Here is a 26,138-nt window from a genome sequence, read left to right as displayed (position 1 = left end):
AAAAAAAAATTAAAATCACATGCTCTCATGGGCTGCTCCTAACAAATACTCCATATGGCCAAATAATATTTAGCTATTATATCAACACTACAGACAAATACTACTGCCAAAATTTCCCCTCAGGTAGCATGTCTCTTCAAGGAGACAAAAAGACCAACTCAACAAAACATCCAAAATGGAGATCTGAAGACTCAATTTTTATGCTTTAACTAGATTTTTAAGCATAACAATGTACCACATTCTTGTTTTATTAAAATAAACTGATGCTAATTACTAAAATAAATCTGGAATGTATTCACCAATCACTGCAGTCTTATATCCGGGTGAGGGAAAAAAAAAACTTTACTACCAGCAGGTTTTCTTTAGTATATGATTATATATGTGTGTAAGTTTGTATATCTGTAAGTACTACAAATAAATACATACATTTAATACATAAATTTACTAAAGATGCTATATTTACTATACTGAGCAGGGGGGTTAAGAAGAAAGAGTGCTAATGCACATACTTTTAGAAGGATCTTGTAGCAGATTATAACCCAGGGTCTATTTTCCATGTATTACCAATAAAAAAGTTAGAAGAAATATCCATAAATTATTACATACTAAACAAAATGAAGAGTAGATCTCTTGCATTCTGTCCCAGAAGATTTGCTCGTCTGAAAGTTACAATTACTACAGAAGTTAGGAAAAATGGGGTAGGTGGCATGCTTCAGACTAAAACCGAATAAAATAGCAAAATGAATGAACCCCTGAAAAAAGTCAGTTATGACTAGAAGTTCTGGTTGAATCAATTTATGTACTTATGAAGATTGTGCCAAAACCTACTTACAGACAAACATGGGTGAATTGTCATTTTCATTATGTGGCTAAAATTAAGAAGAATCATTTTTCTGTAAGCATTCTGTATCAGTAGCATTCTCACGTATTTTAACTGTAATGATCTTCTCTGTCCATTGCAAACTTTTGTGGAGGTTATTTCTGCTGCATTTATTAAAAATATTTCCTACAACACTTTTAGTAAGAAAAATAGCATGTGAAGATGTCATGTGAACAGTCACTGTTCATCCTTCTCCCTTTAAAAGCTCTGAAGCACACAAATTGACAAACTTTCATTTCACGAATGAACTGTTTGCTGAGATTTAACACAATTGAGCCTGACTAACTGGATCTTTCACTTGGAATAATCATTTACACCAACAGAAGAAGGTTTAAAATGTCCCATTCCACTTAGCAACAATTTACATCCACTCTGCACTGAGGAAATTTACAGTCTTTAGGAATGTGGAGCTGTGCTAATTGAACTAAGTTTGAGTTTTTCCTCACCAGAATTTAAAAGTATAGCTTAGAAAGTAATAAAAAATATGAGCAGTGTCATCTGCTCAATTACACATGCTTACAGGCCAATGCTAGCAATAATGCCTGTATTACAGAAGGGGACTTCAAGTCATTTCCATTTGGACTAATTCCTGCAAAAAATTATGATTAAAAGTGTTTTTTCTATATTTTGTTTCTCCATGCAGTTTCATAAACAGTATCTAGATACCACCATGTAGGTGAATCAATTGTTACTGCAGCCATCATCATAAAACCAAAGCACAAACAGAATATATTGCTCTTCAGAATGAAAACCAATCAAAAAAAGTCATAATTAAATATTCTGGGTAAAGCACTTTAACCTGTTTTTCCTAATTCAGCCTGAGTAAACCCAGACTAAGTTAAATGTCTTTAGAGTTATAAACCAGAAACTAACAAAAATTAGGCTGTTCTAGAGCCTCATCATTGTCTCCAATTTCTAGATAACATCCTTTGTAGGTAATTAAAACAGACCTGCCCTGTGTGTGACCAGGTAACATAAACACGTGTAGAATTGTTTACAAACACCATATAGTCCTTTATTACCCAACTGTTACAAACAGGATGTAAACCAAAAAACACTATAGCACCACCACAGCACTCATTTGATGGCTTCAGAATTCTCACTGTCAGAAATTAAATACAATTTCAACCTTAAATGCTGTTCTTTTAAGAAAATGTCTTTATTTGTTTTTGTTTCACAGAGTCCGAATACCCATTAGCCAAATACCTCTCCCCTGCTATTTCTTTCGTAGCATTAATTCAGACATGTGATCAAACAGAAGCACAGGGTAATACAATTAAAATAATTTAAAAACACAGAAAGATACTTTCCCATTGATGTTAAATGCATCTTAGTAGTTAAATACTATGAAATCTATCACCGATGACTAGCAGAATAAATAATTGTAACTCCTAATTTTGCATAAAAGTTGCACCATTGTATGTATACTTGAGCCGCAATACATCAATTTTATATATTCAGTAATGGCAATATAAAAATCAAGAAATACACTAAAGGTATCCTTTCTTAAGGAATTTATTTCTGTGTTTATTTCACTTTAAGAAAAGAACAACTTAGCTGATATTTCAAATTAATATGAAAATATGAGGATAGCATTTTTCATACTTTGTAACTCAGTACCATAATTGGTACCATATTTATACTGTTTTCATGCTGTTAGAGGAGCTAAAATGTTGTCAGAGTAGTCTGTCACTCTTGAAATAAAATATGATAAAAATAAAAGACACTACTGTGACCCTCCACTTTTTTTTTTTCCCTTTAAAAATGGTGTAGCTTTAAGCAGCGTATTCTTTGAAATAGAATGGTCCCGCTGGCCTAAATATCAAGACAGCTTAAAATTCTCTATCAACTTCTAGCTAAATACTTATGGTGGTAACCTAATAAAAAAATAAACTCTTTTTCTTTTAAAATACTTTGAAACATTATCTACTGTACATCAGAACTGGAATAGTCCTCAAGTCAGCCATTTAACAAACTATGAGAATTAAACAGGTAACACATAAATGAAAGCAACATGAGGCTCATAAAGCTTAAACACAAGGTACTATGCAATCCAAAAAAGTAAAGAAAAAAAAAGGATAAAAATGGGATCTTAAGGCAGAGAGGGAAAGTATCAGAAGGGAAGGAAGGCAGCAAGGAGGGAGAGATGTTAGCACAGATGGAGAAAAGGAAACAGAGGGACCAGTAAAGATCATAAAAAATGTTCAAAACCAAAAAAAACCCCACAGTTTTGCAGCAAAAACTGACTATCTGAAACATTTTACACCTCGATGCCCTCAACACTTTCCACAGAAAGCAGGCTTACAGCCAGACTACCAGCATCTCTGCCTGGCAGGCTTCCCAACTCTCTAGGTATCCAGGAAGCTATTTCCCTAGAAATTCTGCCCAGAGAGCCAGACAAACACTGAGTGCCCAGTGTCTGAAGGGTAGAGTTTTCTGCTGGTGATACTCACAAGTTGATACATTTTTCTCTTTGTACCTAGAAAGATACAACATCCTTTCTTAGCCCTCAGTTTCTTACATGTGAGGGACAGGCTTCTCCTACATAATAGATATGCTACAATTCTCCACATCCAACTAACCCTTCTGTAAATTAGTTCCAAATTGAGTTCACTTTGTCCCACCATTTGGTCAAAAGCAGAAAAATGTGGTTTCTGCAGTACCTTTTTATAGCAAATTAAATCTTCCTATCTGTAGTAGAAATGCTTCACTTTATAACAAGGGAAGGTCTTTAAAGTAAATTAGTATCTTCTGGCAGATCAAAGAATGTAGCTGACAGAAACAGCACAAAAATCCTTCTTGAAAGACAGAGAAATATGGATTAAAAATTTTAACTTAGTTTTCCACTTGGATCAATGGGTCTAAGACACTACCTTTTCTTACAATCTTGTCTTGTCAGACCACCACAGCCACAGGAATACTATTACAATGTCCCAGTAACACATTTCTCTTATGAAAAAATCACAACGATGCTTTGCAATCATCTTGTGATCAACTACCATAAACAGCAACTTATCTACAATGCCACTAGTCCCAGGGTACACCACACTGTACTATGCACTAGTGCATTTCATTCCATTTACTATAATCCATAACATCATCAAGCTTTTCCAGTATAATATTCAGATTTTTCTCCATTTTAGCAACAATTCCCAAATTTGGTTTAGTGTGTTACTTTTATTAGTATTCATCTACTTCTTTTGACAAGGTTATTAGCAAAAATACTAATGCGATTAGTCCCAAGACGGTTCCTAGTCACACTGCTTTAACCTGAATACCTTCTCTTTCAGGACCCATTGCAACTATGTTAGCTTACTAAAAAAGTAATGCTGGCCATCTGAAGAAAACTGAGCCCTTTTGAGAACCTCCAAAAGCTCAACTGGCCTTTGATCCCAGAAAGTGAGGGGTTCCTACAAAACTAATCCTTTCAGTTTCTTGACTTTTTCATTGTCCTCAAGTGCCAGCTGCCTCTTCCCAGAACAGCAGAACAGGGGCTTTTTAACACCTCTGTGTATGAAGAATAACTAGGTCATTTAAAAAACTAGTTCATTTGATTAGTACTTCTTCCCTAGTTTTTTTTTATTCATTGTATTTTTATACCTGGTTTTAGGCTACTGAAGACTCTCAGGAGTATGGTCTTTAACCACTTCTCTTGCAATTGCTGTAAAGTCACAATTGCTTAAAGCATGCTATAAACCTTATTCAAATTATAAAATCTGCAATTTTAAGCCTGCTATGTATAAATAGTATTATGTAGTTACAGAAACAGTATTTAATATTTTTTTTCTGAGATGTGTTATTGTCATTTCAGAATAATACAAACCATTATGAGATCTCACTAGTACGCAGAAATTTCTGTGACAAGTATGGAACAAGTTAATTACTTGCTCTTAACTTATTTTTCATATTCTTCTCAATTAATGTTAGCAAAATTATGTACTGTGAATGACAGAAATAAAATTCACCTAGAGAAAAAGTCTGCCAGCAGAAAAAGAGTGTACTTGGCTCTCAGCTTTAAATATTTGTCCATTATTTGACAGAATAGCCACATGCAGTATTCATTAATAAGTGACATCTCAGTGGAAGCCTACAAAACAAACGATACTGCTCCTATGCATAACAAAAGAAAAAAAAATCAAATTAAGATTACTTACTTGATTAAGTATATCTTGTTTCTGTAATGCATGCAAGGAAAGAAAGAACACACATACGTTAGTGCAGTGTCGTAACACTCAGGCTCTGTTTTTATAATAGAACTATTTTTGTTGAAAGGTTAGTGATGTAGCTGAACAGGTATAAGACATTAGATAGACTATCCCATTTTCTTGCATTAGCACATATGTCAAGAAAATGATTCTATATGAGCATTCTAGGCTTGATTAGAGAGTGCAAGCAATTTATTTTTAACCATGCAATGACAGATAACCAAGGGAAAAAAAAGAAAGTAAATACAATGTTTGTCTTTCATCCCTGTGTACTTAAAAAAAAAAAAAACACCATTAAAAAATATTTGTTGCCAAGAATAGTTGTTAACAAAACAACTTAATGAGAACTGAATAAAATGACAAATTCCATAAATACATTAACTACAAAAGGAGGGCTAAAGAGAATCTCCATCCTTTATTAGATGTGGGGGGATTCATAGTGACAAAGGATGAGGAAAAAGTCAAGGTATTTAAAGCCTATGTGGCTCAGTCTTTAATAGTAAGACCAGTTGTTGTTCTCAGAGTACCCAGGCCCCTGAGCTGGAAAACAGGGAAGGGGAGCAGAATGAAGCCCCCATAATCTAAGGGAAAAAGGTTAGTAACCTGTTACACCACTTAGACACAGTCTATGGAGCCAGATGGGATCCACCCAAGGGTACTGAGGAAGCTGGCGGAAGCGCTCACCAAGCCACTTTCCATCATTTATCAGCAGTTCTGACTAACAAGGGACATTCCAGTTGACTGGAGGTTAGCAAATGTGATGCCCATCTACAAGAAGAGTTGGAGAAGGAGGATCCAGGGAACTATAGGCCTGTCAGTCTGACCTTGGTGCTGGGAAAGGTTATGGAGCAGATCATCTTGAGTGCCATCACACGGCACGTACAGGACAACAAGGTGATCAGGCCCACTCAGCATGGGTTTATGAAAGGCAGGTCCTGCTTCACTAACTTGATCTCCTTCTATGACAAGGTGACCCACTCAGTGGATGAGGGAAAGGCTGTGGATGTTGTCTACCTTGACTTTAGTAAAGCCTTTGACACCATTTCCCACAGCATTCTCCTGGCGAAACTGGCTGTTCATGGCTTGGATGGGCACATGCTTTGCTGGGTAAAAAACTGGCTGGATAGACGAGCCCAAAGAGTTGTGGTGAATGGAGTTAAATCCAGTTGGTGGCTGGTCACAAGTGGTGTTCCACTGGGGGAAGTTCTGTTTAATACCTTTATCAATGATCTGGATGAGGGGACTGAGCGCTCTTTCAGTAAGTTTGCAGACAACACCGAGCTGGGTGGGAGTGTTGATCTGCTTGAGGGTAGGAAGGCTCTATGGAGGGATCAGGACAGTCTGGATTGATGGGCCGAGGCCAACTGTATAAGATTCGACAAGGCTAAGTGCCGGGTCCTGCACCTGGATCACAATAACCCCATGCAATGCTACAGGCTTGGGGAAGAGTGGCTGGAAAGCTGCCCAGTGGAAAAGGACCTGGGGGTGTTGGTTGACAGCCAGATGAATATGAGCCAGCAGTGTGCCCAGGTGGCCAGGAAGGCAAATAGCATCCTGACTTGTATCAGAAATAGTGTGGCCAGCAAGACTAGAGAAGTGATTGACCCCCTGTACTCAGCACTGGTGAGGCCCCACCACAAATACTGTGTTCAGTTGTGGGCCCCTCACTACAAGAAAGCCACTGAGGTGCTGGAGCATGTCCAGAGGACAACAAAGCTGGTGAAGGATATAGAACACAAGTCTTATGAGGAGCAACTGAGGGAACTGGGGTTGTTCAGCCTGGAGAAAAGGCGGCTGAGGGGAGACCTTATTGCTCTCCACAACTACCTGAAAGCAGGTTGTAGTGAGGTAGGTGTTGGTCTCTTCTCCCAAGTAACAAACGACAGGACAAGAGGAAATGGCCTCAAGTTGCACCAGGGGAGGTTTAGATTGGATATTAGGAAAAATTTCTTCACTGAAAGGGCTGTCAAGTGTTGGAACAAGCTGCCCAAGGAAGTGGTTGAGTCACCATCCCTGGAGGTATTTAAAAGACACGTAGATCTGGTACTTAGGGACATGGTTTAGTGGTGGACTTGGCACTGCTAGGTTTACAGTTGCATCTTAAGGGTTTTTTCCAGCCTAAATGATTCTATGATTCTATAAACACTAGCAAGCCCTGTTGCAAACATCATTATACGCTGCTTTAGTTTCTAATAATTCGTACTCCTTTTAATAAAGGTGCCATATTAATTTTTTACCTTATCACAAACTGCTATCACTACTTCCCAGTAAGAGGTACTATCTTAAGATTGTAAATACAGTTGTATTCTCTGCATGAATTACACTGATTGTGCCAGACTTTTGCTAAACTAGAGTTACCAGACGTATCTTTGATATATCCACAGAGTTAAGTTAGGAAAACCCTAAAACCTCTGGAAATCAGAAGGATCCTGGAGACAGCTTCTTAGAAGTATCTGCATTACTTCCAAAAATGCAAATATCATTTGGAGTAGGCAGATTATTGCAACCTGACTGCAAACATTCTGCCCAACTTGGGGCTTCACCTCTCTGGGCAGATCAGATCATGGAAGGTACCTTGTGTCATGCACTCATTGTCCTAACCTTCCTGGAAATTGAGGTTTTCCTGGTCTTTCTGCATATGCACATTTATTCTTTTTATCCACATCTGAACTGTGGAACTCTGGAGCACTGCCCTGCTCCACGGGCAGACCCAAGTTGCACCCTGACTGCTTGTCTGGCTGAGACCATTCCACACACCTTCCTCCCTCACTCTTCGTGCACTGATTAACCCTAAGAGTTCTAGATGGTAAGTAAATAAGCAGTGAAACAAGAAATTACAATGCACTCCAACAGATCCCTCAAAAAGGATGACGACACTAGGACTACAAGGACACAATGATGTGTACTTACTGCCCATTCAGATACAGTCTGTAGCTCCATCTGCATACTAACTCTTGTTAGCCTATTCAGTGCTCGCCTCAAAATGAAATGGCTGAAGTTAATTAATTTAAATAAATCTCAAATGATGGAAAGAATATTTATAAATCACAGCTTTCCAGAAGGCTGATCTTAACCTACCTCTGTGTCTTACATCAGTTATAAAATCTATTCTTAATTATATATTTGACATTGACTTAGAGAAGAAGGTGGAAGGGCAGAGGTTCAGTAGCATTTGTAGAAGTTTTAGTCATCTCCCTTACATTGAAAGCAGAGAGTAAAAGCTCCATAAATAAACTCCCTATACTGGATGACCTTCTGATAATCAGACACATCATTTCCACTAAGCCCAAAAACCACTCACTCGACAAGATATAAGATAATGGAAAAACAAACCAGATGACTTCAGGTAAAAAGCTTCGAATACCAATAGCTTTTCTTTTGCTATTTGCGTCCCATTAAATCATCTTGTGATAAAAAACTGGAATACAGAAGCAATGGAGTGGGATAAATTCCTGAACCTTTTAAGCTGAGAGAAGCTTGAAACAGGAAGTTCTTAAGGCTTTTTCTTAAACACAGAGATACATCACACTGCTAAATCTGCCACAGCTCTATGCCCCATGTTTATTGGTTAAAAAATGGCATCATCTTTTGGTAGAATATTGTCAAGACTTGAAAAATACTTGGAGTACTTATGAGATAATGATCTAGGAAATAAAGAGCTAAAATGGAAACATGATGGTGTCCTCTAAAAGAACAACAACAAAATGGAAGTGCTGTCTGTAATATGTGGAAGTAAAAAGCTGCATTATGACTGATTTCAGCTGAACCAGTCAATTTCTGTCATCTCATCTACAGGTAATAATTAATAACTTAAACAGTACATCCAACTCACGGAGTCCTCATCCAACCAGATACAATCAACTTGCAGATCATTCTGTAAAGAATTTATCCACATAGCAGGTTGAATGCATGCCAAAAATATAAACACACCTGTGCAAAGGCAGCTCTGACTTGGAATATTCACTCAACTGCAGAGGAAATTTCAGCCACTGCTTCGAGTTCAGCAGCTTATGGCATGAAACTTGAGCTAATAAATCCTACTAGATCCAAAGTAGCTTCACTGCTGGCTCTGTTTCCCTTTTTGTTGCACTCCCTGAGGTCTAAGTACTAAGCAGCAAAGTACAGGGTTAGCCTGGGTCCAACATTGACTCAGTAGTAGTGAATAGCCTGATCCCTGCTGAAGACACTGAAGCCATCGCAGGGTGTCTGACTTGCATTCCTTCCTCCCCTTCCATCCTCCCATCCTGCTCACTGGTTTAGGTATTCTGTTGCTCTATAATTCCTGGATGTTTCAGTATGTTGGTAGGATTTTGCAAACAAATCACTGTGAAATGAAGAACTCTGGGAAATGCCATAGAGAGTCACAGACTCGGCTCAGGACCAACTGTGTTTATTAATTCCAGCTTTGCACAAATTCTGCCAGTTCACTGGGCTTCAGTCAGAGCAGTTGTCCCAGGTGCCCATCCTGATCACTTTTTTCCATGACTCAACCTCCAAGTACCCGCAAATTGGAGGTGTGACTTTGTTAAAAGAGACTAATCCCACAACTTTAAATACCGACTTATACATTAACGTTGATAATTTGATGTGTTACCTACAAGTTATTTAAATATGCATAAAATGCACAATTAGTACTTTAAAAGGTTACACTTCACAAAACTGAAAATGTCACATGATGATTGAAAATAAATGAAGAATTTCAAGAAAAAATATAATAAATTAAGACCATTTTATCGCATACACTCAGGAGCACAAAGAAAACTGCAGAAGTTAAAAAAAAAAAATGCAAGCACGTAGTTTGTAAATACACAGTTCACACTTTCCTAGAAAAAAACAACAAAAATGTGTCTACATTCTTAAAAAAAAATCAATTAAGGGAGGTCCTACAGTTTATGTTACAGTGGAGAATAAATCTGATGATCACAGCATTCCCATTCTTTTATAATCTTTGATTCTATTTAACTAAAATAATGGAGATTTAAGATGATTGTTTACAAGATCAACTTACACTATTTTACTGAATTATGAAATATTTTCTTCAGAAACTGACTAAAATGACCAATACTTTGCAATGTTCAAAGGGTCAAATAATTTTTCAATACTTATTGAGTTATAACTACCTTACTTGACAATAGTTCTTGTCTTTTACATCCTGAAATGTAAGATCAAGTAATTTTCACAATGGTTAGCACATTTTTCTGTCCTGAATTCCACATAATACAAGCACAGTTAGAAACATTACTATTAGAAACGTTACTGAAACAGGTTTCGATTTAGCCACATTTTTAATCACACTACTAGGATATGCTAAGCAGATACAAATTGCATTTGAGGATAACAAAAGAAAACAATCTGGCCTTTTCTACCAGCCAAACCAAAATATTTTGCTTAGTAGTGAATCTGTAGTGACAATGCACGCACACACACTTTTTTCAGCTGAATCCTTTGTTTCATAACATCACAAAAAATTCTCCTTTTATAATGGGGATCCCACTACCAGAAACAACACAAGAGAAACAGAATTTAAAAAAAAATCTTAACTGAACAGATTTTACTTTCCTAACTTTTGAAATTATGCTTAACATTTCCAAACTTTAAAGAGACTTGGGAAGCATGTTAACCTTTCCATTAGAGGGTTTCTTTTTGTGTCTGTTTAAATCTTAGAAATTATTAAGCAGGTCTGTCTAATGTGATGTTTATAAACTTCTAGTTCTTCAAAATATTCATACTTCTGTTTTTCAAACTGTTTCAAATACCCCAACAGCTGATTTATAAATAATCTTTGATTTCAAATGCTTAGATTTTCTACAACATTTGTAAATATTTTTCCCCACCATTTCTGACCATTAAAGAAAGAAGAATAATTACCCCTTCAGGATTATATTTTGCTAACACACCACTGCCATGGAATTCTTCTAAAACATCCTTAATTTTCTTGGTGGAATCTGGATGAAGAATAAAGAGAGAGAAAATGAAAATACAGAAAATTGATTTACGTAATATGAACTGCAATTAAAGAAACATCAACCAAACTGCTAGTAGCTTTTCTCAATGGACACTAGCAATTTTCTCTAGCTGTAAAACAGCTGTGGGCACAAAGAAAATGAGAACATACTACACCCTCTCACCAAATACTGTAAAAATCAGCAAGTAAACACAAAACACTCAGAAATAAACACTCTTTGACCCAATCCTTGACTACTGTTACATAGGATATTTCTGAAGGAGTTCTTTGCAAGGACTATTTCAAGTCACTTTTCTTGTCCTTGAAACCTAAGTCATCTACAGAATGCAATCATTCCCAACAGTGCTACTAAATCTCCTCTGGCACAGCTGCCAGTGAGTAGAGGAACTGTCAGAGGAGCCAAACAATATCAAGATAAAGGGGAAACTTGAAGAAAAATAATAAATCTTTCTTCTCTAGGTAACTACTTCTAGGACAACTTTTGTCTAAAAGAATTGTGCAAAATCCCTGCAGTTCAGAAGCACATAGGTCTAACCTTTCCCATTTGTTTTTAATTGTCTCTATGCAGAATAACAAAACACATTAGCCACTACGTAAAACCCTTAAACTCAGATTCACTTAGAATACATCATGCACATAACCATCTTTTCCACCTTAAATATCTCAATAATACAACAAAAATAATTGTAACTGAAGTTTTTCTTTAAGATTCACAGTGCATAATGGTCAAATGTGCATAACGGCCACAACACTGAAGTAAACCATGAACTAGTAACGAGTAGCATATGCATTCCAGAAGAAAACAGGTAAATTTAATGGTTGTACATTTATTTCTACAACAAAACCTGGAAAGAAAGGAGAGAAGCAAAGAGTGCACCAAGAATAGGACTATCACATGAGCAATTAGTTAGACACTTAAAAATTACTAACATTAGGACCTAATCTTACTGTTTTTTTTAATTATATCAACAAAATGTAGCATTGTAATAGTTCTTAGAAGTTCAAGAAATTCAGCACCTTGAACCTGACTCTAAAATGTATATTTAGTAAATTATGTGTTCTGGAATGAGAAAATGTAGAAGCAAAGGATTTGAAAAATAGCTTTGTAACAGTTCACAACAGCTATAAACAGGACACACCAGTAAAATTCATTTTTAAGAGGTGTTGGGGGAGTTCTAACACTCCACCCTCATACACAGTTTAGACTGTAATAAGAATGACTTTTCCCAATGTTTGTCATTTTATGAAATCTTCTTAAACGAAAACACCCAAGACTATGTGTGGGCTCAATAGAATGATTTATTTTCACTAATCAGAAGTGTTTCAATGTTACTGCCAACTGTAAGTAATGGAGTTTAGGTGGTCTCACAGGCAGTCACAGCAAATGTTACTTGACGGAGTACAGAATCATCTGTAGCATTGCTGTGTCATTTGAAAGAGAAAATAATTACAACTTCATGTGAAAAAAGACAAAAAACTATAGAAAAAAATAAATGAATATGTTAAGAAATAAATTTTATTAAGAACTGTAATTAGAAGCTGATGGGTTAGATATTTACTGATCAGGACAAGTACACAAACTGATAACTGAAGAAGAATTTTTTTTTACTTGGTCTTTATTATTTCAATATGATTTCCAGTAGTCATATACATGGTTGTATATAAAAATCATTGCATCTAATGAAGTCAGTAACTATGAAAGCAGCAGTGTGAGATGAGCAGATATATGACAGAGGTGAGTGAACCTCATCCTAAAAAAATGATTTTTCTGAACTTTGGAGGAAAGAGGTTAAACACATAAAATAGAAAGACAGCAAGGTCTCCTCACACACTTTTTATCATCCAAAGAAAATAATAAATAAATAAATAAAATAGAAATGGCCCACTTTCTAGTGGTTTTAAAACAGTGTCTTGAGATTTCTCCCAGCAATGACCGTGCTTCTTTCATCTCATATTTTGCCAGATAAAGTTATTCATCTTTAAATGAGTATTATGCCTATGCAACTGTAATTAAAACCAAAAACCTGTTTTATGTTACTTATTAAAAATAAATCTTTGCTTTTAATTTTGTTCATACTCTTAGTCAAGTATCATTAAGACAGAAAATATTCTCTATTCCAGCAACAACACAACTATTCACCTTTTTCATGCATACGCTTAAAGCAGTCACATCCAAAAAAGCATCGCTAATTCCATGCTTGAAATCAATGGAGTCTGTCAAGAAAAAAGGGCCTGCAGATTTTGCTTTGGTTGCCCCAGTAAAACTCTTCAAGAGATTTCCACATTTTGCACAGGAGCTGTATTTATTATGAGTACCATGACATACATTTCACAGCCAAGGCAGAACCATTTTTCACAATCTTTTGTTCACAGTCATTCAATCATTTTTTCAGTTCATGTGACAGTATCCAAAATAAGATGAATAGAGATCTTTTAAAATTCTCAAAATGACATATCGATATTTTAAGTCAAATGCCAACTGACAATCTTCTGCATGCGTACTCTTCAACAGTGCTGACATTCCTCAGAAAAATTAATTCTCCTTCCTCAGCCTCTAGCATGCAAACTAGTATTAGGAACATGTTCCATCTTTAATAAGTTGACCTAAAGGGATATGAAGAATAGAATAATTTTCAAGTTTCGCTCTTATTTGGGGATCATGTTAAAAAAAAAAAAAAATCAAAAATCAAAAAGAGGAACACAAGAAGCATTGTCTTGGAAAGCTGTATGCCAATAAAAGTGAGAAACTCCCATCAAAATGTTCTCAATTCTACTTAAAAAAAAAAAAAAAAAAAAGTTGAGTACATGTTTCCCGTCAAAAATAGACAAAAGATTTCCAGAAAATATACACAGAAGTAACTAGAAAGTTTTTCTGACTTTTCTTCCCAAGTTTCCTAATTAGGAAATAACAACAATGCCATGGGTTCCATTACAGTTTATTTATCATCTGCATACTCACTGGAAAACGGTGGTGTAAACTCAAGTGTCAAACCAGAACCCGTGTTCTCACTGTTACCTACAAGTACAGATGTTCTGCGTAATTTAGCAACTTACCACTTTGTGAGCAGTCTCAGTAAATTCATAAGCACCACTCATGTTAAAATACAAATCCATACAAATATGGATTACTCTTATCTGTTCTTAAAATCAAGGACAAATTCCTTCTTTGTCTAAGTCTCTGTATTCCACGCTCTCCGTAAGAGAGGCAGTTTCTAAATAGCACATAGCCTGTCACTACAGTGATTAAATCCTATCTTATCTGCAAAGCTATAGCAGGCACAGTATGAATTTCATGTAGCTTTAAATATAAAGTTTGTTTCATGAAACACACCTCTTCTTTTTGTTCTCACAATTTTATTATTTTTATTCCCAACTAGTCCAGTGCTTTGGGCATTCACTCAAAATACGAAAGACCTTCAATTCTCTCCTCTGTCTGAATGGATTTAAACTCTTACCATTCAACCCATCTTCTGTTGCAATTTAGATAGAATGCAGCAGTGTTCATTTAGCCAAGGGAGTGGAAAGAGAAAAAGGGAAACTGTGACCCAAGAATTAGAGCTTTCCTTGGATGAGGCGAGACGTGGCTTCCCACCTCATGCTCCATTGAGTTTGCAACAGAACAAACAGGCTAGGCATGGTATGGAAGGCTGCTAACTGCAAAGCTACTACTAGTACATGGCAGAAAAGTACCTGGATTCCACCAGTGCTGCAGAAATTCTATTTTAAAATAAAAACTCCAAAACAATAGATATACAGATGAGACTTGGGCTAACGTTCTATTGTTTCAGAATAAAGGCAAAACAATTAAAATAATGACACTAGAAATAAGAAACCTGCAGAGGAAACAGTAAAAGTGCCAAAGTGTCTTGATTTTTCCTTAACTGTCTTTCAGCCCTAACAAAGATACTTTTTATAACTGAAGACAAATTAACATACTAAGTTCAAAACTGTTTAAGATTTAGCCCACATTAAAAATTATGATTCATTTTCTAAAATGACTCAACTTTAGATGAGGAAGACTGAGCACTCAGTTGAGACTGGAATTTGGTGTACCATTTCTCCCATAATCAGAAAACGACAAAACAGAAGGAAAGCTTGCCCAGATCACAACTTTGTCTACATTTTCTCCCCATCCATCCCAGAAAAATCCTTGAGAAGGATTTTTTCTTAAAAAAAAGGGAGATAAAAAAAATCAGACTTATAAGACAATTTATATAAAACTCAGCTTATATAAGACAAATTACATAAAACAAAAAAGGGAAATAAGCACTAGAAAACGAGTGAATTATCAGTAATTCCCTTATAAATCTAGATGTTTTTCAATCTCAACAGAAACTCATAATAACCCGCATACTTATTAGACCATAACTATTGTAACACCTACCATAAAAAGTAGAGTAATAACCACTTTCTACCTTTATTTCCCTTTTGTTAACTTTATACAATATGAAAAATATCACAGGAATCCAAAGTCCTACCATGGCCAAGTTCAGAATTTATATACAGAAGCTCCAGAGAGATTTTCTATATATCCTCTTATGTTTGGGGAAAAAAAAAAAAAAAAAAAGTTGCCACATTCAATGCACAATTTTCTGCATGCCATCAAAGCTTAGCTCAAACGCAAAAGCCCTGCTTGATAGATAAGCCAATGAGAAGCATGGGGAAAAACCCACCACTCTATTGACATCGCAATTTTTATACAGGTTCTTATTGTTCTATGAATTTTTCTTTCTTTTGTGGACGCAACCATACAAAAAAAAAAATCTGTGTGTATATAGGAATTCATACACATAGCTTTTTTTTCCTTTTACATAGTTTATTTTATTCAGAGAACTGGATAATGCTTTTGCTCAAGCTATAGCTATGCTTAATCTAAAGCTTTACTGGTCTAGAAACACCAGTATGTTAAAAAGGCCAAGCCTGCCAACAAACCTGTATGCAGCACCAAAGGGTAAAAACTGTTCGCCTTCCAACAAAACAGGTTGTTTCAGTAAAAACATGGTTCACCTAGCATGACTCAGTCTTGCAGCATGTCTGCATTGGTAAGAGATGCCTGATGGTTGACAATGAACCAGCAGAAGGCAGTAGCTTACATGTTCTATGCTTCCTGTACATATGGCTGCACGCTCACTGGCAAAGCTCTTTTAATATAGGTCACGCCTTGGTTTTGGTTTGTGACTTGTAAGTGGTCATTTGATGCAAATTTCACAAAAGAAACAAACATTTAAAACCTTAAGTGGGATAAACACTCTATTTTGCTTTTCTTGTAAACAGAATTTAAAACCTATTGCAGCCTTGAAAAAAGTGGCCAGGCTAGGAAAGCAATCACTGTCCAGTGGTCTAAAGGAGACCTCCCCTCACTTGTTGCTACCAATGGTTTAGGTAACACCCCTTAAACTGGAGAATTTGAGTGACTACACCCTCCTGCAAATCACATTCCCATTGAATACTGTGACAATTAGGAAAAAGCTTCTTAGAAACGCAGGCAGAGTTGGATTGTGCTGTCTAAATACAGTGGCAAGTGACTTCCGCAACGGAGAATGGAGTAGGTGAAGGAGACAGGTGAGGAAGGTGGAAACAGCAGCTCCTGCTGCAAGGGACAAATTCTTCCCCCTGACACTGGATGCAGGAGCTGCCTCTTCACCCATCCTCCCTGCTGGGGCCTGGCCTCACAAGGAGGAAGACTGATTCATTCTACCCATTGCTATGTAGCAAATGATACTTAAGCAGACAATCAAGGACTTTTTCGTGAAAAAAGCAATACTGACTGCAAGCGCCAGCACATCTTTAGTCCACATTAATAAAAAATGTCCAGCAAATCCCACTTCCCCACAGCAGATGTTCAAATGGAAGCATTCAGCAAATAACAGGGATTTGGGCAGGAGTAAGAGGAGGCTTAATTTTTGTTTGTTAGTGGGATAAACTTTGAAAGTAAGAAATAAATAAAGGACAAAAACATACTCCAGGACTTGAGAGAGGAACTGCAGGTAATTCCTGCAGTAATTAAAAACATTTTGACAAGAAAATGAAATAATCATCTTCTAGATTTTAAAATAACTACAGCTAACTTTCTGGACTTCTTTTGGACTCCTTTGCCTCCTGATTTTCAGAAAATTAAGGCTGAAACAGTTTGAAAGATCCTCAGAGCACATCTCTGAGAGCAAGGTTCAGGGTGTCAGGGTGCTGCAAGGGCTGGAGTCTCCCTGGGGCCAGAACCCCACGGCTGCCCTGGGGCAGCAGGGCCTGTCACACCGCTACAGCTGGGAGCAGGGCAGCCCGGGGGCAGCCCCAGGCCTGAGCATTGGCACCTCCCTGGGGATGGGGCAAGACCAAGGATTTTGGACCACGGGTGGGCCTGACTCTGGGAAGCTGGAGACCAGCCCTGCTGTAGTGTTGCCAGGGAAGGGCTGGCCAGTCCCAGGGGGCTGCCATGGTGTCCTGGGTCTGAAAACCCTGGGGGAGGCCGGGCGGGCCTGGCAGTACCCTCAGGGCTCAGCGGCAGTGTTCCCTCACCCTAAATTTATGAGGCGAGAAAGCCATGATATGGCAAGTCATTCTAATAGCTTCAAAATGCAGTATTTGTGCACGTAGTTAGTACGCCGTACTTCAGAAACACCTTGTCCTGAGACCGGGAGGAGGAGACACCTCAGAAGACCTCTCCAGCTCTCAGATCCCATCACCCTGCTTGAGTCTGAAAACTAATACAGACCTTCAGCAAGTAACTTCGTGGCTCCTTCTTTCCCTTTTCTCATTTCCTGCTTATTTCTAGCTGGTCACAATATCTGATACAGGCTGCCAGCTCGTAACTTCTCCAGTTAGAGTGATGATGAAACCATTCTCTATTAAATTAAATAAGTAATGCTATTGACAACATATTTCATATTTCACCCCAAACACTAACTCTTAAGCACTAATTTTCTAACAGCAAACAATCAAATCGGTTTGCCTTGAAATTTAGCATGTAATATTTCTGATGTTACGCAGAAACAGGGAAATGGCTTTGTAAGTTTGAGCATTTAACCTAAACATTAATTATGGCTTCAAAAATTATTGAACAGATATATGAACATACGGTATATTCTCACATACCTATACACTTAAAACACAGCTCTATAAAAAAAGTAAGTAATTTTTGTAGTTATAAAAACGAGTAGCTCAAAGAAATGAAGTAAAAAGGGCACAGGATTGCACACGTCTAAATTAAAAAATTTTGCATACTCTGTGTCACAGATTAGAAATATTTTGTGTCGGGGTAGGCAGCTGGTCTGCCGACAACCTGATTGGAGAAGAGCTTGACCTTGACAAGATTACAGTATGCCCTTGAGAAGACCTGACAGACAGAGGAAAGACTGTTGTAAACAAGTTTGAGGAAGTAACGGGAACACAGGTGTTAGCAACTAACCACCAATCACATTTGTGAAAAACAACTGTATAGCCAATAAGCTTTTGCCATGGTAGCATAGAGATATTATAAAAAGGCAGATAATAAAGGGTGTGGCGGCTCTTCGCCTTGCATGCTAACTTAAACCAAATGGGTCTCCTCTCATTTTTCTGTCTCTACAACGACAATTTTGAAACTCTATCAAGCACTGTAGTACTGTTACTCTATACTGTTATTCTGGCATGCACAAAATTCTCTTGTTGCCTGATTAGATAATAGTTGTGAAGACTCCACATGATGTAGTTACATATACACTGTCTACATACAATGTTGCCATTTTAGTTTATATATACATGCAGATATACATATATGTTCAATTTGGTGAATTCAGATCTATTTTTGCAACTGGTAAGATACTACCTGATCTAACTTACCAAATCTCCATAAAAATTAACTTAAGGTGGCCATACACAGTGTGGGGAAAGGAAAAAAGTCTCCACTAGATTCTATATATCTTTGGACAGCATAAGCAGATTTGGCTGCTTGGGGCATTACACGATATTTTGTATTTGTTAAAATTGTGCTCTAGTTCACATAATAAGAAATTGCCTGAAGGTTTATGACTCAATACTCCTGATTAACAAAACAAACAACTCATTATTGCTTATGTAAAGCCTCTTCAATTTATATTTCCTTTCTAGAGGGTTTTTAAGTTTGTGTGTGTTGCAAGTGTTGACACTGCAACAGCAGTTCTAATTTTCCACCATTTCTGCTAAGAATCTTGCCATAATTTCATTTTGGATAAATCTTTGAGTACTTACGGTATTACAGGTGTTGAGTCTGCGGAAACATTAATATCATAGAAAGTTTAAAGTTAGGCACTGAAAAACTAACGGCTGTGTTGTCCATAGGAATAAGCCGCTACATAGACATCTGCCTAGGCATCACAGCCTGACACAGAGTTTGTTTCCACTCTGATATTCACACATTCAGCTACCTCATAAGGCTACTGAAAAAGCGTACTGCTAAATAGACAGAATTAAAAAACAGAACTCAAAAGAAAAAAGGCTGCAGACTGAGCAGTAAAAAGCAAAAGTCTGAATTCCAGTTCAAGACCTAACTTAATACTGTTCTCCTAATGCCCAAGAACTTGAAGTTTAATGAAATAAAGGACTGATAAAAGCACACAAGTTTGTATTAATTGTATATGAGGAAGATTGGGAGTTTCCCTATTTCCATTACTATAGCAAAGCAACTCAGTACTTTACCTTCACACATTAACTAAGGTTAATATACGCTTATTTACCTTAACAATTGCCATTGCAAACCTATCCTGGGAAGTCTGCTTTATGGTCATTGCTCTTAGAAATAAGTATGTTTCAAGTACTACTTCCATAAATCTTCCAGCTGTGGAGTTCAAAATTTAAAAAAATTCCATTTCCATCTAAGCCAGTTCTGTGTCCAAGTTCAGTACAGTTAAACAGGTCTTTTACAGCATTGCTATATCAAGTCTTTACTTTGTCAGCATTAAATACTTTCTCCTATTAATTAACTGCTTTATCTCATTAATATCTTACGAGACTTTATGGACAATATTGACCCTAACAGACAATACTTGAGAAACAGAGAGTATAGGAGAGAAGTACTATGCATAAACATCAAGGAAAGGAAAGCTCTTAAGATCAGTTTACGCTCCTGGAGAGCTGTGTGTAGAACACACACCCTTGCTTGCTGCATTTCAAATCCTTTCACTTTCACTATAAATACACTAGACCTGAATTCTGTATCTGCCTTAGTTTCAAGGGATTTAATCTTCCACTTTTCTAATTTAAGATCAAAGCTGGAATACGGTAATTCTTTGCTCATTCCAGGACTCCAAGGAGACAGCAAGCAAGAATAAACCTTATAATATAGTCCATTGATAAAGGCAGCATTAAACCCTACTACCATGACTATTTGTGATGTTATCCAATGACATTTTAATATTAAAAAACAGCCCTTGGAGAGGGACACTCCCAAGGAAGACTGCATTTTCATGAAAAATTACCTTGCAAGGTGTAACAACATTATTCAGATAAGAAGCTCCCTCAAGCAAGTTTATAGAGCTCTCTAATCATCCTAAACAATAGCCACTTAACTATATAATTTAAGCAGTTTAATACATTTGGCTTAGTTGCCCTCTACAGGCCTAGAAGCCAAAGCCCATTTGCTCTCTTAAGCTTTATTTCTTTCTCTGTTATCACTTTCTGGAATCCCCTATTCAACTGATAAACAAAAAAGAGTATATACATTCTCAGCCATCTTTGTTCTAGTCCCTCAGAAATATCTTTAATCCTAAAATTATCCTATAATCAGTCTTCCATGGTTTTATCCCATCAATCTGTTTTTCATTTCTATTTTCCCACTACTTCATTTTCTCCAATCTTATTCCCCAGGATAGATGTTTGCTCTTTTATGTGCTACCACCAATTAATAGTTTTTGTGTAACGGACATAGCAGTACACAGGTATCTGTGTTTTAAAACTTGTCTGTCCAGCCCTATAAGCTTGTCTCCTTGTCTTTGAAAGAAGAACCACTGTATTTTACATTAAGGAAATGCAAAATGGACTGCTTTCAACAAATCTGAGTTATAGGAAAGTCAGACCTTTATTCGAAAGGAATTGTCTTGAGAAAGGAATGAGAAGTACTACAGATCTAAACTGATTTTTGCCTTAAAACACTGATCATGGACTGTTGGATAAATATACTAGAACGAATGAACAAAGATGTAATTATGAAGACATCATGCAAAAAGGATGAAGTAGTGTCATAAAATAAACCTACCATCCAACAAACCAAAAACCCAATCAAATAAACTAGGAAAAATGCAGCTTGTACTACAAATGCATGTAATTTAACTGAGTGAAGGGTAAAACAAAGTTCTGTGAATTCTGAACATGTACACAGTAAGAGTGCTTCTTACTTAGAAGAATACGAAGAACTATGAGAAATAAGATAAAGAACTTGTTAAATATGTACAAAACTGTCAGAGTTAAGTTGTGTTAACTTGGGGTTTATTCCTAATATTTCCAAGATAGTATATCATCTTAAATGCATTTCTAACATTCACAAGGGTCTTTTTAGCCATCAATTAGTGATCGATGCAATTTACTTGGATATTTAACCAACAGTTTGGATCAGGAGCGGAACCAGTCCCTGACCAAGCAAACAAATTTTATTATTATAAAAAATACTTTATTCAAGATATTTTCTATTGTCTTTGTTTTGAATACTATTGCATAACATGCTCACATCCATAAAAATCTACTGAAAATACAAAGCTACAGAGGTTGCTATAATGATGAATGCAAGTTTTCAGGACTTTTGCCATGGCCAAGTAGGATAGGAATCTTTCAAATAAAACATGGCAGTGTCTGTCTTTCCTTTAACAACATGACACAGCAGATTCCATTTACAGCAGTTGCTGTAAACATCTGAACCAGTTACCTTAGAGACTTGACTAGACACATACCCAATACATCAGTACCAGCATCTTTTCATTACCCTTTCCAGTTCTCAAAAAAACCCTCTATTAAAGTTAGTAGAATATCATCCTTTTACAGTTCAAATGACAGTGTAAGGCAAATCAAGTCTTTCTCCACTTTGAATTTTTCAGAATAAGATCTTAAAAACAATGACTGAAAAACTTTGGTGACAACAAACAAACAAACAACAGGACAAATTCCCACTGCCTAATTTCCACACCTATTAACCATTTGGCTTTCTCACCTCAGTGAAGTCTAAGCAGATCTTTCTAAAAGAACTGGAAAGCTCTTTTTTTTTTCTTCATCCTATAGGTCATTACCAAATATATTGCAAAGGTCTCTCCCAAGGGAAGGTTTTGTCTACTGTGAAGTCAAAAGTTGCAACTCTAGCTCCTTTATGCATACCGAAATGACTGGGTGTAGAGATAAAAGTACAGTTGCATCAGCGCAGACCTCAGTTTCACAGATTTGAAAAGTACACTGACGACTTCTGCTCCAAAAATTTACTCGTGAGGTACCAAAATTAGCTAAATTAAGCCAGTTCCTTTAAAGCTGTGTGAGACAATCACAATTTGACTGTAATGTGAGCATACTCTGAGTTAGTTTTACTTCCATTTACTTATATCATCAAACTTTTAGTATGTTTCTTCTCTATGGAAACATGCAGCCCTATGATGGGTTTATTATAAAATGGCACAGTACATACAGAAATATCTTAAATAGCATATATTGTACCAATTTATTCCATGTAAAGGACCATTACCAGTTAGCACCCACTATGGACAGTTACTGTAAGTGCAATACTGATTAAATCACTGATTTTTATAAAGTAGTTTTGTCATTTACCTGTCAGTGTGGTTAGAACATCTTTTATCAATTTCTGGCAAGTTCACCAAAAATTTCCTCACCAAAATCTGTTTCCAAATCACAAATGAGTTCCCCATCTTCGGTTAGGTCTTTCCTTAAATCATCCCTGCCACAAATCCTGCCAACAATCAATACACTTTGGAGCAAGAATCATTTACTTTGCCAATCCATAATATTACAGCTTAAGAAAAAAAATAGGAAGGAGATAAACAAATCAATTTACTAAAACATCTTTTCTGTCACATACACTTCAAACTACACAGATAGGCCCCTAAACTAAACTCAATGCGTATTTAGAAAAAGATAAATGTCTATTTACTGTAAGCTTAATGTTTTATTAACATATTTTATATATATTATATATAACATCTTATTATGTTTTATAAACATGTAACCATAAAATAAAGGTATTACAACAACATTAAGTTACCTAACCTAGTAGCAAAACACTAGTGACATGACACTGGCATTCATCAACTTAATGATGCCACAGACAAAAGGCAACATAACAGTAATGAACTAAGAACACTCCCAGGTCCCAGGATTCAAATTTATAACCCTTCCTAATCCATCCACTTCTACCTCAGTATGCTCACACAGGACAGGTTTATTTAATTTTATATTGTTCAGTTAGGAAGATTAACAATGATACTGTCCATAGCATTTAAGATCAAGATAATTTCAGCAAAGATGATCTGACAGAGCAAAAGCAAGCAGAAGAGACCTGAGAAGGAAAGAAGGATGAAGAGTTAATCACCAAACAGGATAAAAGGAACAAGAAAAGGAAAGGTAGGAAAAGGCAGATGAGACTTCAAAAATAAGAAGACAAAACAGAAGAGGAAAGAAAAGTTGGCTCTTCTGATCTTCCCTTCTTTCACCTTTCTCTTCTTTTGCTCCTTCATACCTTTTTCTAAGTTGTAACTAACGTATCTTAAGAGCATTTCTGAGAGCTTTTTCTCTTTATTACTTACAGATCTTAATCTAGAAGTATGTTCTCATAATTTTCCAAGTTTTCAGGGACCTTAACCTCCTGATGATCTAAAAGGAATACTTCTTTTCAGAATAAAGATATTCCATCAAATGCTCTCTATAAGAGGGGAAAAAAATTACAAGTTAATATTAGATCATTTAGAAATACAAAATTATAGTCACAAGCAGAACCCTCACTTTTCCTGAATTTTTGTGTTCATCATTAACTTGCAGCTGAACATTCCAAATGTTCCATAAGTCTGATTATTAAAAGTATCTAAATGTAGTAATATGTTAATAAAATAGTTTGATCTAAGCAAAGACAAAGAGGCAAGAGGATGACTGGAAATCACTTAAAAACCTGGGGAACAGGCTAGCTAAGAGAGCGCTACATTCCAAGTAAATGCAAGAGCAAACCATCTGTGAACTTTTTGACTCAACTGCTTGTGGAGATCAGGCTTATTAGGCATAGTTTGCCTTGGTTTAGGAAAAATTGATGAAAAGGAGAGTTGGTCGATTCAGTGTAAGATGAGAATGCAAAGAAAAGCAAAACAAAACTAGACTTCGGACCTTTGTCAAAGAATGGTGAAGGAAATGTAGGCTTTTCCCTTGCTTTTCAAGCTGGGCTCTTCCTTTCCTGTGTTATAACCTGTTTCAGAATTAGAAAAAGCAAAACATTTGAACACCTCTGTTGTGAAAATGTTGCTCTAGACCATTTTAACCGAAGAAATCTGTTCTTGAAAAAGACATTGGAAGTCCTGGAGCCTACCAGGCATGCAGTAAGTGCAATACACAGTAGACAGTATCTTACGAAAAGATCGAAGATATTTAGTCTCAAGGAAAAATAAACTCTAACGTCTATGGGGATAAACTGAGGAGTATAGATCTCCTTAAACAATAGTACCGCGCCTTATTAGAGCCTATCATATGTTTTAAATACCACTGTATAGACAAACATAAACCAACTGTAAAACCAGAATTTACTGAATGCTATTTAGCAGGTAACATGCTTCCCTAACAAATACAATTAACAATAAATATAGGCTATGTTATTTTTACTTGGCATTTAGGATGGTCCAAGCTGGGGTGTTCCACTCTTCCTGCAGCCCCAGCCCCACATGTTCTTGTTCATTCTCTTACAATGTAAATTCTCTTAAAAGGTTTTTAGGCTTGGTTGGGGTCTCTAATTAGACATATAAGAAAACTGGAGCCACATTTATGCTCAAGTTTTTCACAGAGCAATGACTTGGTTTTGTTCTAACACTGTGCGTGTTTAGTAAAATAAAGCTTATCCCGGACTGTGTATTAAAAAAAATGGCAGAGAATAAATTACTTACTAGCTTTCAATATGTATGAGATCATGGCTTCAAGATAAGTCATATAATAAAGACCCAGTTTCCTGAAAGTAGTGACGCACAATCCTCTGTACCATTAAGAAATATGCCAGGCCCTTGTCAGAATATCTCAAGCTTAGTGTCACTCACAGATAGCAAACCAGAGAATATATTCATAAGTCACACTAAAATAAAGAATCTATGATTTACACCCCTTTTCTGTGTCTTATAAAAAACTCTAAATCTGAAAAAAATCCCCACCCAAGATGAGATATGGATATGAATATAAATAAAATGGCTAGACAAGAGGATAACTTATTTTGGAGAACAAAGTAAATGTTGAAATTTTGAAGCTGCCTTCAGAAATCAAATCATCCAAATCAAAATTCTAAGGCAATACAGAAATTTCTCTTTAATGATTTTGCTTATATTTAAATGTTACATTTAATATAAGACTGTGCAAACTATTTGCTTTTGTCCTATCAAAACAATCTGATAAAATTTTTAAAAATTTCCTTTGTTAAAAAGAAAACCTAATGCTTCGGTAGATAACATATTCCTATAAACCCAAATTCAGATTCTTTGACAACCAGATTTCACTTTACTTTTTTTTTTTTCCCCAAGTAAAATATTGAAATATTTAATTCTGTAAGCATCCTTCAAAAGGAACGCTGCAATGCTTTGTTTCAAAAGAATTTGTTGTTCTGTGTGCCTACAAATGGCACTATTATGTAATGATACTCTGATTAGCTTGTATCAGGCACTAGAGGAATCCTACAGCTCCTGAAATAAACTGAAAATAGACTCCAGCTGCGCTGCTGCAGCAGTTTACTGCTCATTTCTAGATTAGGAATCTTTACACTACGCTGCAAAGTACAGCACAAGCATGTTGCTTCTCTGGGAAATTCCCAAATGTGACAGCCTTTTATTCTTGTAAGAAGATCCAATTCAGCGCCCGCAACATGGATACAGACACAGAGCCCCTTTTGGATCTACACAGGTTCTCTGTTTCA

The 26,138-nt window shown here is 36.4% G+C and overlaps 1 protein-coding gene across 4 annotated transcripts in view; it reads right to left on the bottom strand.

Moving 5' to 3' along the window:
* DGKB (diacylglycerol kinase beta) overlaps window positions 1–26,138 on the bottom strand; it is a 356,801-nt gene that overhangs the window by 281,527 nt on the left and 49,136 nt on the right. For 2 of the 4 annotated variants that reach the window (XM_074863476.1, XM_074863493.1), the window contains exons 3-4: window positions 10,954–11,030; window positions 5,035–5,055 (exon numbers count right to left, since the gene is read on the bottom strand). In XM_074863476.1, coding sequence (XP_074719577.1) covers window positions 5,035–5,055; window positions 10,954–11,030 — 98 coding nt within the window. The remainder of the gene's footprint in view (window positions 1–5,034; window positions 5,056–10,953; window positions 11,031–26,138) is intronic. The other 2 variants (XM_074863484.1, XM_074863502.1) reach the window with 1 other exon arrangement.

This window comes from Strix uralensis, chromosome 1 (assembly GCF_047716275.1).
Source record: "Strix uralensis isolate ZFMK-TIS-50842 chromosome 1, bStrUra1, whole genome shotgun sequence".
Taxonomy (NCBI): Eukaryota; Metazoa; Chordata; class Aves; order Strigiformes; family Strigidae; genus Strix; species Strix uralensis.
This window is presented reverse-complemented; position numbering and strand designations above follow the sequence as displayed.